Source organism: Pristiophorus japonicus, chromosome X (genome assembly GCF_044704955.1).
Source record: "Pristiophorus japonicus isolate sPriJap1 chromosome X, sPriJap1.hap1, whole genome shotgun sequence".
Classification (NCBI taxonomy): domain Eukaryota; kingdom Metazoa; phylum Chordata; class Chondrichthyes; family Pristiophoridae; genus Pristiophorus; species Pristiophorus japonicus.
Window position 1 is genome coordinate 14,969,144 of NC_092010.1, and position 15,170 is coordinate 14,984,313.

General features: G+C 48.1%; 1 protein-coding gene across 2 annotated transcripts; it reads right to left on the reverse strand.

Moving 5' to 3' along the window:
* Positions 1 to 730: 730 nt before the first annotated feature.
* spryd4 (SPRY domain containing 4) lies at positions 731 to 14,572 on the reverse strand. 2 transcript variants are annotated; one of them, XM_070869402.1, is made up of 3 exons: positions 14,493 to 14,572; positions 12,396 to 12,956; positions 731 to 1,115 (listed from the first exon to the last, which is right to left on the reverse strand). In XM_070869402.1, the coding sequence occupies exons 1-2, from the start codon at positions 14,557 to 14,559 to the stop codon at positions 12,418 to 12,420; spliced, it is 606 nt and encodes a 201-aa protein (XP_070725503.1). In that variant the 5' UTR covers positions 14,560 to 14,572; the 3' UTR covers positions 731 to 1,115; positions 12,396 to 12,417. The 2 variants fall into 2 exon arrangements, with proteins under 2 accessions (XP_070725503.1, XP_070725502.1); XM_070869401.1 differs by lacking the exon at positions 731 to 1,115 and having other exon boundaries at positions 11,719 to 12,956.
* Between the last annotated feature and the right edge of the window lie 598 nt (positions 14,573 to 15,170).

Here is a 15,170-nt window from a genome sequence, read left to right on the forward strand (position 1 = left end):
CATAACCTCAGCATGGGCGGAAGCACTTTATTGTTGATGGAGAGCGGCAGCTGCAAAGGCAGAATGATGTCGTCCTGAGAAAGGACATCGTGGTCCAATTGGCCCAACAGGCTGATACTCCCCCGGGGCAGAGCATCATCATCTGCAGAAATCTGGGTGAGGTCAGAATCCTGCGCTGGTCCTGATGAGGCCCCAGACAGGATGGCAGCGGTCAGTGCGTCCGATGAATTTATTTGTCTCTGTGGCTGTGACTGCAGTACACCAGGGAGCTGACTCAGGACACCATGCACTGATGACATTTGAGTATGGAGGCCTACAATAGCATCGGCCTGATGCTCAATGGCCACTGCAATGTCAGCAATAGCCTGTGCCACCATGTCTGGGACCCCATGGTCATCGTTTGCATCCAGCATCCATTGGTATCGACCAAGGATGGACTCGGTGGGCTGCTGAGAGGCATCAGCAGTAGTTGAGGCGGACTCCTCCATCCTCACAGCTCGTGCATCGAGACTCTGGGGCACCCTTGCCATTACACCTAGCAGATCGCGGTGCAACTGCAGGGATTTGTCTTGCGACAACCTCTAGGTCGGGCTCATTGTCAGAGTGTTGCTGAGCATCACTCACTCGTGCACTCACCCTCCTGGGAGCTGGTCCCCTGGCTTCCCCTCCCCCGTGGCATTGCTGGAGGCCACTGGGTCCTGGAGCATCACCCACCTCCGCGCCCCCCCTCTTGGTCGTTGCCACCATCTGCACCCATGGAAGGCGCCCGAGAAGACCCCAGTGGATCTGGCTGGCTATCTGAAAGCACAAACACAGAACAGCGGTTACCTGCAGGTGAGGGGGTCAGGAGCAGGGAAAGGCGCTTGTGAATGCCAGTCTGATGGAAATAGCTGCACATTGATGGTGTCGGGGCCATGTCCTGCAGGTCGCTGCAAAGGAACTCCACGTACCATCACTGTCCCGAGGGGGGGTCGGCCGCACCCACTGCCATCGCATCAACTTACACGCCCATCAGGGCAGCTATCCGTTACTCCAACGAAGTGAGCACTTGGAGGTCTGGCTCCCCTCCACCAGTCTGCCTTTGCTCCCTCCCGCCGGTTGTGGCCGAGCTTCACCTGTAGTATTTAACAGAAAGTCGGAGTTAGAAGCCTTCGATCAGTGTGTCCCAAGTACCTTACATACTTTCAGTACATGTTACTCGATGACAGTCTTCACAGTTCGATGCAAGTACTATTTCGCTGCGTGGACTTGCTGTGGCAATGGTGGGATCAGGGGGCCAGGACCTAACAGTAACGGGGAGGATACCGTCTTCGAGACACATATGAAGAGTGAGGAGTCAACAACACGAGGGTGGGTTTGCAGAACCAAGTAGCAAGGATAACAGCGCATGCAGGCCCTTGCAGTGGGTGAGGCTCAAATGGGAACCTTGACTGTGGCCTCACCCACTCAGAGCATGGATTCGGAAACACTACATTGAGCAGAGTGCAGAGTGAGGTCAGAGCATAGCATGTTGAAATTAAAGATACTCACCCTCACTATCCGTGTTAGGTCGCTCCAATTGTTTCTACGTTGCATCGCTGTCCTTGGCACTGTGTCACTCGCAGACACTCGCGCTACTATCTCCCTCCAGAGCCTTCGGTATATTTGGGTTGGGGTCTCCTCCCAGCCTGTGTCCTCAGCACTTGCCAATGCCTCTCCAGGGCACCAAGCAGTGCATCCACTGCTGCGTCCATGAACTGGTGGACACGCTGACGAGCTGCTGCTGCTGGGTTTGCCATACTCACCATCTGAGCGAGTGCGTGGGAAGCGAATAGTGCCACGAGGCCTGGAAGCACCCAATCAATGCCTCAATTGTGAATTGTGAATCTGTGGAATTCTCTACCACAGAAAGTTGTTGAGGCCAGTTCATTAAGATATATTCAAAAGGGAGTTAGATGTGGCCCTTACGGCTAAAGGGATCAAGGGGTATGGAGAGAAAGCAGGAATGGGGTACTGAGGTGAATGATCAGCCATGATCATATTGAATGGTGGTGCGGGCTCGAAGGGCCGAATGGCCTACTCCTGCACCTATTTTCTATGTTTCAATTAAATCCAGGTGGGGCCACTATGTCTGTGGTGCAGCTCCAAATGCTGCCTAACTCCTGGATGTTGAGCCCACGCCTAATGGCCCACACAACACAGCATAGCGCCTCCAGGTAAGTGTGCAACGCCATGATTTTACGCTGCTATCAACTCTTTGGGAGACAACACTGGTTCGCATTTGGGGACCGCGCCTGAAGCGAGGCGTTAAAAATTTCTCTCAAGTGGTGACAACGCCTCAAAAATGGCAGCACCGAATTTCAACCCCTTTAAACCTTCACAGACTGGGAGAAGCAGAACAGCTAGAGCCCCAAAGGCAGTGAATTTCTTGCGTATTTGGGACAGTTTTCTGAAACAATAGGTTCTTGAACCAACAAGAGGGCAGGTCATATTAGATTTAGTGTCAAGTAATGAGCCAGAATGAGTCAATAATCTAACGGTGAGGGAACACCGAGCTAACACTGACCATAATATGATTGAATTCAATATTGGGTTTGAGGGAGAAAAGTGAATCACGAACCAAGGTTTGATATTTAGGGAAGGCAGACTTTGGGAGGGATGAGGCAGAAATTGATCACAGTAAACTGGGTGGAACTGTTGGTAAAACTACAGTTGAACAGTGGAAGTATTTGGTAGAATACAAGTCCTGTACATGCCCCTGAAGGGCAAGAGTGCTACTTGTCCAACTAAACAACCTTGGTCAACAAAAGTGAGAGCTCGTATAAAACTAAGAGGGCTTGCACAAATATAAAGAACAGTTGAGATACCACGGACTGGGAGAGATATAAAGAGTAGAAAAAAAGGGATATAAAGAAATAAGAGATGCAAAAACGCAATAAAAGAAAAAACTTGAGGGATATTGAGGGCAACACTAAAGGTTTTTACAAGCATATTAGAGAAAAAGTGGCTGATAACTGTGGGCCCCTTAAAGACAGATGCAGATCATATTGTAAAAGAAAAGCAGGAAATGGTAGACTAATGAAATAGCTACTTGGTATCAGTCTTCACAGTAGAGGAAGAGGATAAAGTACCAGAGATGCAACAGATCCAGGTTTGAATCCCTCCAATTTAGTTTCCGTGCCTGCCACAGTACTGAAATGGCCCTAATCAATGACTGTGACTGTGGTAAACTAACCCTCCTCATCCTTCTCGACCCGTCTTTGACACGGTTGACCACTCCATCCTCCTCCAACACCTCTCTACCATCGGCCAGCTGGGTGGGACTGCACTCGCCTGGTTCCATTCTTATCTATCTCATCGTAGTCAGAGAATCACCTGCAACGGCTTCTCTTCCCACTCCCACATCGTTACCTCTGGTGCCCCCCCAAGGATCTATCCTTGGCCCCCTCCTATTTCACATCTATATGCTGTCCTTTGGCAACATCACCCGGAAACACAACGTCAGGTTCCACCCAGCTCTACCTCTCCACCACCTCGCTCGACCCCTCCACTGCCTCCAGTATTGGATGTGTTGGAGTGGATTTTCGGACATAGCAAAGCATGATGGGGTAAGCCAACTATCTGCCTTTTCACTAAATGAACTTTGTACCAAGAAGCCTAATGAACTCTGCAGCAACAAGTGACTCATGGCCAGGTGCAGGCCACTGTTTCATAGAAAGCTTTGTAACAGAATAACTAACCACAAAAGAAGATACAGAGGAAGGGCCCCAAACTCGCGCCATGCTATCAGGTTTCACTAGGACTAAAAAGTTGTGCAACAATATAATTGGTTGTATGTAAATGAATTGCGTTGCCATATGGATTGATTGGTTGTATGTGAACGAATTGCGTTGCCATATGGATTGATTGGTTGTATGTAAATGAATTTAAATGATTGTATTCCACCCTCTGTAAACTGCTTATAACCCCACGGCACCAGGCACTCGGGGAGAAGGTGCTTCGCAGGTCGTGGGATCTCAACTCTTCTCCCAGAGCTCTGTTAGCAATAAAGTTGTCTCTCTTACTTTACCAGAGTCCATGTGAATTTATTTTCACTAACAAATTGGCGTAGTCGGCAGGATACCGCGGAGCTGGATAGTCGTATGACCAAGTAGAACGGGACAGTAGTCAATTTCTGACCACCCAGAAATTATACTGGGGGAAGCGGCTGGCCGGCGAAGTGGTATCAAACGAATAAAATAGATTAAGTGAGGAAAGAGACATAACTTGATAGTATGTGATAAGAGTTAAGAAATTCAGACTGTAGTGGCGTACAACGCAGAGTGAAAGTAAAGTAATTAGTGATGCGGGGGTTGATTATTTTAGTCCAATGTTCATAGGTGATGATATAGAAATCGGTGCGGAAGGGAGCTGATCACTCCAACCAAGAGCCGGACTCCAGTGGTAAGGAAACACGTTAATCTTCGCGAGCAAGACAAGAGGTCTCTGCGAGGTGAATCGTGGCCGTGAGTATTTAAGTTCGACAAGTCTTAATTAAAAAAATGCAGAAAGACGGCTGGGATGTATCCCAGACATTAGAACAACAGGGAAGTTGGATGGCAAAACAAAAGAAAGATAAAACCAAAAAGGCCGGAGTATTACTAGTACATCAGTTAGCAGGACTAATTGAGCAAGTAAAGGACATTAGAGAGAAAAGGGAAGAGAAAAGTAAATAATTAAGTCAGGCACAAGGAAAATGTAGGGAATGGGAAAAGAAATGCCTGGCGTTAGAACAACAGATTCAGAACCGTTCCCAATGGGGGGGAGAAACAGCCTCACTGCCCCCTTACGAAGATTACCAAGGTGAGGCAACAGCCCCGGGTCAGGAAGATCTAGAAACCTTCCCGGTGGCGCCAGTCACCAGGGGAGGAACTGCAGCGGATCCCACTGCAACCTATAAACCATCTACCCCCGGTGAGAGACAGCAGATAATGGCATCCCTGGGTAAATTACAACCCCGGTGTGCGAATACCAAATTTTGGGCAGAGCTGGATACAGTTTGGGTGGGCCACCAGCTATACCTCAGAGATATACACCAACTAGTCCGAGCGGCTTGCCCGGCAGATCGGTGGAGAGTAGTGGCCGGAGGAGCCGCGGTAGCAGCCAATGCCGACTTTTCAGGGGGACGTTGGACACACGCGGTACCTTTAACCACTGAAGTAGATGGTCAACAGGCGGCCTTTGGCCCTTTTAAAACCGAGATCCAACGAGTTTTAGGTAATGCCCCTACTAATTGGGGTAAAATTACTACAACCAAACAACAAAAAGGGGAAGGAGCCTCAGAGTATGGGGAACGATTATTCCGGACAGGGAAACACGGGCCGCGGCGACCGAGCATTTATCCAGGCATTTAAGGACAGACTATCCGCTGCACACCAGACCATTATAAAAATGGGAGTAATTGTAACCCAGGATTATGATGAACTGGTCGAGTGGGCTAGTGGCGTCCAGGGAGGGGGGCGATGAAAAATCCCAAAGATAAAACAAGAAAGGGTTTTTGCAGCAGGGACGGGGGGAGGACAGAAAAAGGGGACATACCATAACTGCGGGAAGGTGGGTCACTTTGCCAAAGAAAGTAAGGGGAAACGCATGGAAAAACAATGCACATATTGTGGCAAAAAGGGACATTTAGACGTGACCTACTATGGTAAAAATGGCTATCCTAATAAGGCAAGGACCCTGTCAGAACAGGAATACCAGCAGTGGCAGGAGTACAAAGCCACCCTGTGATGCCCGGCGGTCCCTGTACAAAGTAAAAAGGAGGGAAGGACATGTGTCTGCACTAGTAGGGGGCCGACAGTGTGAGATGCTAGTGGACACTGGAGCCTCAATATCCATTACCAATCTACCCCTTCCCGTAACCAACAAAAAGGCTTTAATAAACGGAATAGATGGACGGCCAACACCGGCCTACCTGAGCACCACCCAAGTGGTGGAAATTGATAATTTATGTATACCCATGAGATTTTATGTATGCAAGAATCGTGAGGGAACAATATTGGGGAATGACGTAATTAAGTAATTTCAGGCCCTGATTGATTGTGGCAAGGGGAAATTAACATGGCCAAAGGCAGATGTCAGTAAGGGAGATTTGGGACAGATAGCTCACCATATGGAAAGTTTAGGTGTAGCAACAGCCACAAAAACCAACTGGCATACCGAGACTGGAGGATATGGCGGCATTTGTGCCTCTGTGCCCAGGGTTTGGGCACAGACAAAATTGGATACCGGAAAGGCAGACATGGACCCTATTAATGTCCCTGGACCATCTCATAAACCACACCAGCAATACCCTATAAGACCCGAAGCCAGAACAGAAGTTGTAGAAATAGTAAAGGGACTAGTGGAAAAAGGTATCTTCAGAGAAACTGTTAGCACCACTAACTCCCCAACATGGCCAGTAGGGAAGCCAGATGGGAGTTATGGACTAACCATTGACTACACCGCCCTGAATAAGGTCACCCCCAAACTATACCCGATAGTGGCCAGTCCCTCCACAATCCTTAATGGATTATCCCCTGAACATAAAATCTTTACAGTCCTGGACATAGCCAATGGCTTCTGGGCACTTCCCCTCGACCCAGAATCACAAGAGAAATTCGCCTTCACGGTGGAGGATAACAATATGCTTGGACCCGATTACCACAAAGGTTCCATAATAGTCCTGCCATTTTCTACCGAGTCATGAGCGACGTACTAAAACAAATAGAAGTACCGGCAGGAAATAGTATTTTACACTATGTCGACGACATATTAATAGCTTCAGAAACCAAGGAGGGACATCAGGCAACCCTATTCCTGGTGTTACGAGCTTTGGAGACGGCAGGCCTTAAGGTCAACCCCAAGAAAGCCCAGGTAGGGAAAATCCAAGTCCTGTACCGAGGGTACTGCCTTTCAAAGGGGCTGAAAGAAATGCCCTCGGATAGGAAAAAGGCTGTCAAGGACATGCCTAGACCAGTAACGGTAAGGGGGGCGAGGAAGGTACTGGGCCTCTTTAATTACAGCCGGAACTTTATCCCCGAGTTTGCAAAGATTGCCGAGCCGAAACAAAGACTAGTAAAGAGAGGAAAACCGGCCCTAGACCTTATAGAGTGGGGCCCTGAACAAGAACAGGCGTATAGTAAACTCAAGTCAGAACTAGTCTCCGCACCTGGATTGGGACTGCCTGACATGAGTAAAGATTTCCACATCCACTGTAACAATGAAGATGAGTTCTATACGGCCGTGGTCACCCAAGATCACGGGGATAAAAGGAGACCTATAGCCTATTACTCTACCACCGAAAGCTCGGTGGTGACCGGATTATCCAGATGTATAGCTGCACTAGACTGCGCAGCTTGGGCAGTAAAAATAAGCGAGCCCATGGTAATGACCGGAAACATCATTCTCCACACCAAACACACGTTGGTAGAAATGTTAAACACAGGAAAACTGAGAACCGTTTCTAATATGAGACGGGCAAAGTGGGAAGCAGTCCTCTTGCCACCCAACAAAGCAGTAACTATAATTAGAGATGTCGGGGAAAACCCCACGGAGGGCATAGTGCAAGAGGGAGAACCCCACGATTGCGGGGATGTGGATATGGACATGGAAGAGGATAGAATAAAAGACACGCCCCTTCAAATCGCAGAACAAACCTTGTTTGTGGACGGCTCGTGAAAATACGTAGAGGGACTACCTCGTACCGGATGGGCCGTAGTTAACCAGGATCTAGAGACAGTCGAATCAGGGCGAATTAATGGGGGGTCGTCAGCTCAGGTGGCAGAATTGGTAGCTCTCACCCGGGCACTGGAACTATCAGAGGGTAAGATCGTTAATATCTATACGGACAGTAGATATGCATTCGGGGTAGTCCACGATTATATGACAGCATGGGGGAGAAGGGGTTTTATCACAACCAGCGGACATCCCATAAAACACCAGCTGAGAATAGAAGCTCTCTTAGCAGCCAGTAATAAACCAAAACAGGTAGCGGTCATTAAAATTAAAGCCCACCAAAGGGAACCGGACCGAACCAGTCCAGATTGGCTGAGTCACCAGGGAAATCAAGCTGCGGACTTAGCTGCACAAGAGGCATTAGAACAAGAGGATTGTGAGGAAGCCTCAGTCAGCGCCGCTGGGGTCCGAGACAAACAGATAAGTATTGAGAAACTACACCAGGACACTTCTGAGGAGGAAATAGGTATGTGGACAAAGCAGGGCACAACGCAAGGGAAGGATAACGTTTGGAGACGAAACGACAAGGTAATGGTGCCTGAATGCATACAGAATACCTTATTGGAGTTGCATCAGGCCTGTCCCATTCGGGACGAGAGGCCATGACCGGGAGTCTTGGGAGAGATTGGTGGTGGAAGGGGATGGGGAGATATTGCCAAACATTGCCATCGATGCGTTACGTGCGCACAACATTAAAATGGGACACCAGCCCCATCCACGGGGGCCATGGGAACATTTACAAATTGATTTCACAGGTCCTTTGCCCCCATCCCATGGAAAAAGATATTGCCGAGTGATTATAGATCAATTTACCCGGTGGGTGGAAGCTTTCCCCACACGTGATTGCACTGCCTCAACAGTGGCAAGGATATTGACCGAGCAGGTGATTCCCCGACGGGGAGTGCCTCAACAGTGACAAGGATATTGACCGAGCAGGTGATTCCCCGATGGGGAGTGCCTCTTCAAATAGATTCCGACAGGCACCCACTTCACCGGGAAGATTGTAAAAACAATATGCCAGCTGATGGGCATAAAACAAAAATTCCACATCCCCTACCACCCGCAGAGTTCTGGAATGGTAGAACGCATGAACCGTACCCTTAAGAACACCCTGGCCAAGGCCATGCAAACGTCAGGAATAACGTGGACAGAAGTATCACCTATTATATTAATGAAGTTAAGAGCCACGGTAAACTGGACAACCGGATTAACCCCTTATGAACCAATGACAGGAAGGACGATGTAATTACCAGAAAGCATCACAACAGGTGGGGCTGACGTAGGCCCATTAAAAGACAAAATTAAACGGTATGTTTTGGAACTAAGCACTCAACTCAAAGGGATGCGTAAATTAGTAAGAGACAATCAGGAAGAGAGAGACGCTCAGAAAGAGCTTGAACGGCTCCCTGACGTCCCGATGGCGGGACGTCGCGTCATGGTAAAAACATTACCTGAAAAACCAGGGTTTGCACCAAAATGGAATGGCCCATATGAGGTCATAATCAGTGGAGACACCTGTGCCTGTCTGGACATAAGAGGGAAGAGTGTATGGAAACATTGGACCCAGTTGAAATTGTACAAAGAAACTAATGAGTAAACATAAGACATGTGATTCACGATAATGTAACCAGGATACTTGTTTATGCACCCCGAACAGGTGACGACTGCAAGCAAGTCCAAGTTACGGCTACTGCTTATGTGTAAATATTGTATTGTTTGAGCGTAACAAACATGTCTAAGATAGCGTATATAATTGCGTTACTCTATGTTGTCACGTTTGTAAAGCTAATAGAAGATAACTTGTTTTTCAAGACCCATATACGTTTACACGGCAATCAAACTGTGTGTTACCCACTAGCCCAATCAGTAGAGGCCCTGTTCGTGGCCACCCCTGGGTGGACCCCCCGTGACTTATATACGGCAGATACCTCGGACGCACCCTGCGAGGGACAAACGGGCGAATATAGAAGGGGTATACAGGGAAGATGCGTGGAATTAATAAATCCCACAGATCCCGTGTGCAGGGGGTCCCGGGGAAAGGATGAAACGGTATGCTCAGACAATGCAAGCTACCCGCTTTGCTTCTCGGGGCAAGGATGGGGGTGTGCATATGCCCTGGTCCCCGAGAACGCCACCTGTGTGCAGACGCAGTGTGCCCGTCAGCACTGTCGAGTGCATCGAGGCCAGTTTACTTGCACCTGTAACGAGCAAAGATGCCTGAACGTGACTGCAGGGAGGCAAGTTATCTGCGGTCAGTGCAACGGAACTCATGTTCAGCTCAGAAACATGGGCATACCCGTTTGATGCTTACCAATTGGTAGGATCGGGCTCAAATTCAAGAGAACCGAGCAATTGGTGGTATAAGCAGTTCACGAGTGTTAGCAACACCGACGTAAAGTGTTATAGAGCTAAGGAGGGATTCGTGTTCCTCCTCAACGGCACCTTCAAGACCGCAACACCGATCCTCCCGGTCCTCTTTGCAGTAGGAACTATAGGACCACTCACTGTTCCATGCCCCAAAAGGGGGCATACCCAGAGAAGGATAGTAACACGGGCCATCAGCAAGGAGTTCTGTGCCAGTTGCCAGCGTGATCACCGGAAAAGAACATCTGATGGGAACACCCGGAGACGCCAAGGAAGACGGAGCGGATGACGCAGGCACTGAGCCACCTTCATTGTGGTCATCTGGATTTCGTGAACATCCTCCAGGACCAACAGGGGGAACTGTTGGAGTGGATTTTCGGACATAGCAAAGAATGATGGGGTCAGCCAACTATCTGCCTTTTCACTAAATGAACTTTGTACCAAGAAGCCTAATGAACTCTGCAGCAACAAGTGACTCATGGCCAGGTGCAGGTCACTGTTTCATAGAAAGCTTTGCAACAGAATAACTAACCACAAAAGAAGATACAGAGGAAGGGCCCCCAAACTCGCGCCATGCTATCAGGTTTCACTAGGACTAAAAAGTTGTGCAACAATATGATTGGCTGTATGTAAATGAATTGCGTTGCCATATGCATTGATTGGTTGTATGTAAATGAATTTAAATGATTGTATTCCACCCTCTGTAAACTGCTTATAACCCCACGGCACCAGGCACTCGGGGAGAAGGTGCTTCGCAGGTCGTGGGATCTCAACTCTTCTCCCAGAGCTCTGTTAGCAATAAAGTTGTCTCTCTTACCTTACCAAAGTCTATGTGAATTCATTTTCACTAACAGATGAGTTGGAATTTCATTGTGTTAAATATTGGGAAGATAAAAGCCATTGCCTTCGGACCCCACCACAAACTCCGTTCTCTAGCCACTCCGTTCTCCGACTCATCCCTCTCCCCATCTCCTGTCTGAGGCTGAACCAGACTGTTCGCAACCTTGGTGTCGTATTTAATCCAGAGATGAGCTTCCAATCACATATCCGCTCCATAACTAAGACCGCCTAGTTCCACCTCCATAACATCGCCCGTCTCTGCCCTTGCCTCAGCTCAACTGCTGCTGAAATCCTCATCCATGCCTTTGTTACGTCCAGACTTGACTATTCCAACGCACTCCTGGCTGGTCTCCCACATTCTACCCGATGTAAAATTGTGCTCCTCCAAAACTCTGCTGCCCGTGTCCTAACTCGCTGACCGACATTGGCTCCCGGCCTGGCATCGCCTTTAAAATTCTCATCCTTGTTTACAAATCCCTCCATGGTCTCACCCCTTCCTATCTCTAATCTCCTCCAGCTCGGTGAGATCTTTGCGCTTCTCCCCGGGTTTAATCACTCCACCACTGGTGGCCGTGCCTTCTGTTGCTTGGGCCCTAAGCTCTGGAATTTCCTCCCTAAACCTCTCCGCCTCTCTGTCCTCCTTAAATCCTACCTCACCTGCCCCAATATCTCATGTGGCTCGGTGTCAAATTTTGTTTGATAACGCTCCTGTGAAGCACCTTGAGACATTTTACTACGTTAAAGGTGCTATATCAACGCAAATTATTGTTACATACTTTTTAATAAAATATTAAGAGTACAACACTTAGAATACTCATAATTGTAGCTCTAGGCCGCTCTGTTGCTCCATTTATCTCTCAAGTCTTGATCCAGGCCCAGGGAGTCGCGTCAAAAAGTGAGTAAACAGTGAGCTGGAGTAACAGGTTTCCTCTTAGTTACTATTTGGCATTTTATGAGCTGGTCATGCAATTACGCAATGTGGAGAGAGTTGCACAAGACTGGAACTGGAGCCCAGCCAACAAGAGACAGAAGCCAATCTTTCAAAGGGAGTCAAGGGTTATGGGGAGCGGGCAGGGAAGTGGAGTTGAGGCCAAGATAAGATCAGCCATGATCTTATTAAATGGTGGAGCAGGCTCAAGGGGCCAAATGGCCTACTCCTGCTCCTATTTCTTATGTTCACCTCAGCCGCATTGTCGACAAGGACCAAATTCTCTTCCACGTTTTAAATACAAGAAAGGTTGAGTACATGGATCACAATGAGAGCAGCAATCACAAAGCTGGACAGGACATGGGCTTCAAGTAGTGTCTTGAAAGGTCAAAAAGATAACTCTGCTTCAAAGCCTGTGTCTTTGATGAAGGAGCTGAGCTTTGACTAGAGCCAGATTATAGGAAGCAGGGGATTCCTTAAAAATGACTGACAAGCACAGTGAACAGAATGCAATCTAGATAGCAGGCACCTTGACTGGTAGGCTGGAGGCATCAGATGCCTTGCAGTATGTCCAGGCCTGGATGTGTTAAGAGTGCTCCATCCCACAGCGCAAAGGCTGGAACGAGCGGCATTCTGAACTCGACTGCGATTGTGCTAATGACAGCAGCTTTCTCAACATCTATTAAACTGAGTCTCTTGCCGTCACAGTCCACGAGAAAGCCCACGCGATCTAGCTTTCCAAAGAACTCGACTGGTACCATCTCACTGGAGGTCATGGAGTACCATTTCCTCTGGAGATAGGCGTACACCCAGGAGCAGTCATTGACACCAATACATTCTTCTCGCGACATGTTCGTCTCCGCCACACCAATTCGGAACTCCTGTGACCGCTTCACCGTCACCTCCCAGTAATGCCTTCCAGTTGATAGAGTCACGTTGGCCAAGACCACCGCCCACTCTCGAAAGCGCTCAGGGTTTTTGGGGACTTTGCTTGGGTCAATACCTATCATACGGTAGATGACTCCAGTCTCGTTTTTGAAAAGGTCCAAGCAACTGTGAGCTGTCTTCTCATCCAGTTTGAAATTTAAATCTATAAAACATAAAAACAATGTTACACACTGCTCTCCTAAAACACGCTGTTTAGGAGACACCCCCAGTTAGTCAGTAGGAAGCAATTCCTTTCAAGTATAAAGATTTGTCATCAACTTTCAGTTCTCAGCTTTAATTGTGAACTGCTGGGGTTCGGTGTAGGGAAGGGAGTATCGTGACTAAGGATCAGGGAGCGGGAGACTGGGGAATAGGGATCGGGAAGGTTCTTGAAATTAGGGCTATTCGACCATGGGGGTCCTTCATCACATGTGGCTATTGAGGTAGAGACTAAAACTTTATTTAAGGGAATGGGATAAACATTTGTAAAGGATCAGGGGGGGGGGGGGGGGGGATGAGGCTACATGAGAGAGCGCAGCAACTGGGAACCGAATGAATCCTGCGTTGTAATTGCTAGAATTCTATGAAAAGTTACCTGAACGAGTCTGAGCTCAGAGAGTAGTTTAGAAATGTTGATCCTGAGCTGAGTTTAGGATGATGGCCCTGTGAGAAGTGTCCCAAACACTGAGCCTACTGTACTCCGAGCGATCTATTGGTTTGGCTCAAGTTGGTCTGTCCTGGTCCATTCTGACAGTGTGTACTCCAATTATAGACTCTGACTGAGGCTCCCAGTTCGCATGGAACCTGAGTCAAAGGAGATTGGGCGAGATGGGGATGACTGTAAGTGACATTGATTGGGGAGCCTGACTGCACCTTGTGCAGTGCAGGGGGATTCTGGCTACAGGTTCAAGAGGTGAATATCAACAGGTTACAGAATTACTGAGCACTTATCACAATGACACTAGGAGAACTACCCTGCTGTGCTTCGATAGTGCAGTATTGAGGCCCTGCCTGCCCTCAGCTGGACGTAAAAGATCACATGGCACAATTTAAAGAGCCGGGGAGTTCTCCTGGTGTCCTGATCATTAGTTATTGCTCAACCAACATCAGTAAAACAGATTGTGATGAAAGGTTCTGACGCAGGGTCGTCGACCTGAAACGTTAAACTCTGCTCTCTCGCCATAGAATGCTACCTGACCCGCTAAGACTTCTAGCATTTTCTGTTTTTTATTCCTAGATTCCAGCATCTGCAGTATTTTGCTTTTGTGTTATGATGAAAGGTCACCGAGCTGAAACGTTAATTCCGTTTCTCTCTCCGCTGATGCTGCCTGGTCTGCTGAGAGTATCCAGCACTTAAAAACAGATTCTCTGGTCATTATCACATTGCTGTGTGTGGGAGCTTGCTGTGCGCAAGTTGGCTGCCGCGTTTCCCACATTACAACAGTGACTACACTCCAAAAGTACTTCATTGGCTGTAAAGCACTTTGGGATGTCCTGAGGTCGTGAAAGGCGCTATAGAAATGCAAGTCTTTCTTTCGCTTTGGGAACGTCAGAGGCGAGTGCACGGTGCACACAAGGAAACAAGTTGACCATTTCAGTGTCAGAATGCTGGGGCCCCTGCAGGGAGCGAGGGGGGGGTGAGTGCAGGGGCCGCTCCCCCTACCTATTCAGGGTCCCTTTGTATTTCACACGGCAATACCTACAGCGCCCGTGAGTGTCGCGGCCGCCCAGCAACAGTGCCGTTGCTCCACCCTCGCCACCGCCATCTTCACACGCCTGGCTCCGTGGGCACGCACAGAACGTCATGACGTCCGCCGGAGCGGCACGCGCATCCCCCATCACCAAAGCGGGAACTGGCCGAAGCTCCCTCGAGCAATTGTATCTTTACAAACTCACGTGTTACTCAGTCAATTATTTCATTCCACTGCTGGTTTTGAATATGGATTCATTCAGTTTACAATGAACTCTTTTTATCTTGACTTCTTAAAGAATTGTTTGCAAACACAAGCCACAATAACAAAAACCCCAACCTGCATCACTCTGTATCATGACAGAAACGCCAGATAGCTCTTCAATGTTATTATTCTCCATGACCAGAATATATTTATTAAACCGCGTCTTTCTCCTAAGTGGCCATTTCAATAGTTTCAAGAAGTTACCCTACCTCTTTAAATGCAAACATGAAGATCTTGCGCAAAACATAAAAACAGATAGTAAAAGCTTTTACAGATATATAAAACGGAAGAGAGTGACTAAAGTAAATGTTGGTCCCTTAGAAGATGAGAAGGGGGATTTAATAATGGGAAATGTGGAAATGGCTGAGACTTTAAACAATTATTTTGTTTCGGTCTTCACAGTGGAAGACACAAAAACCATG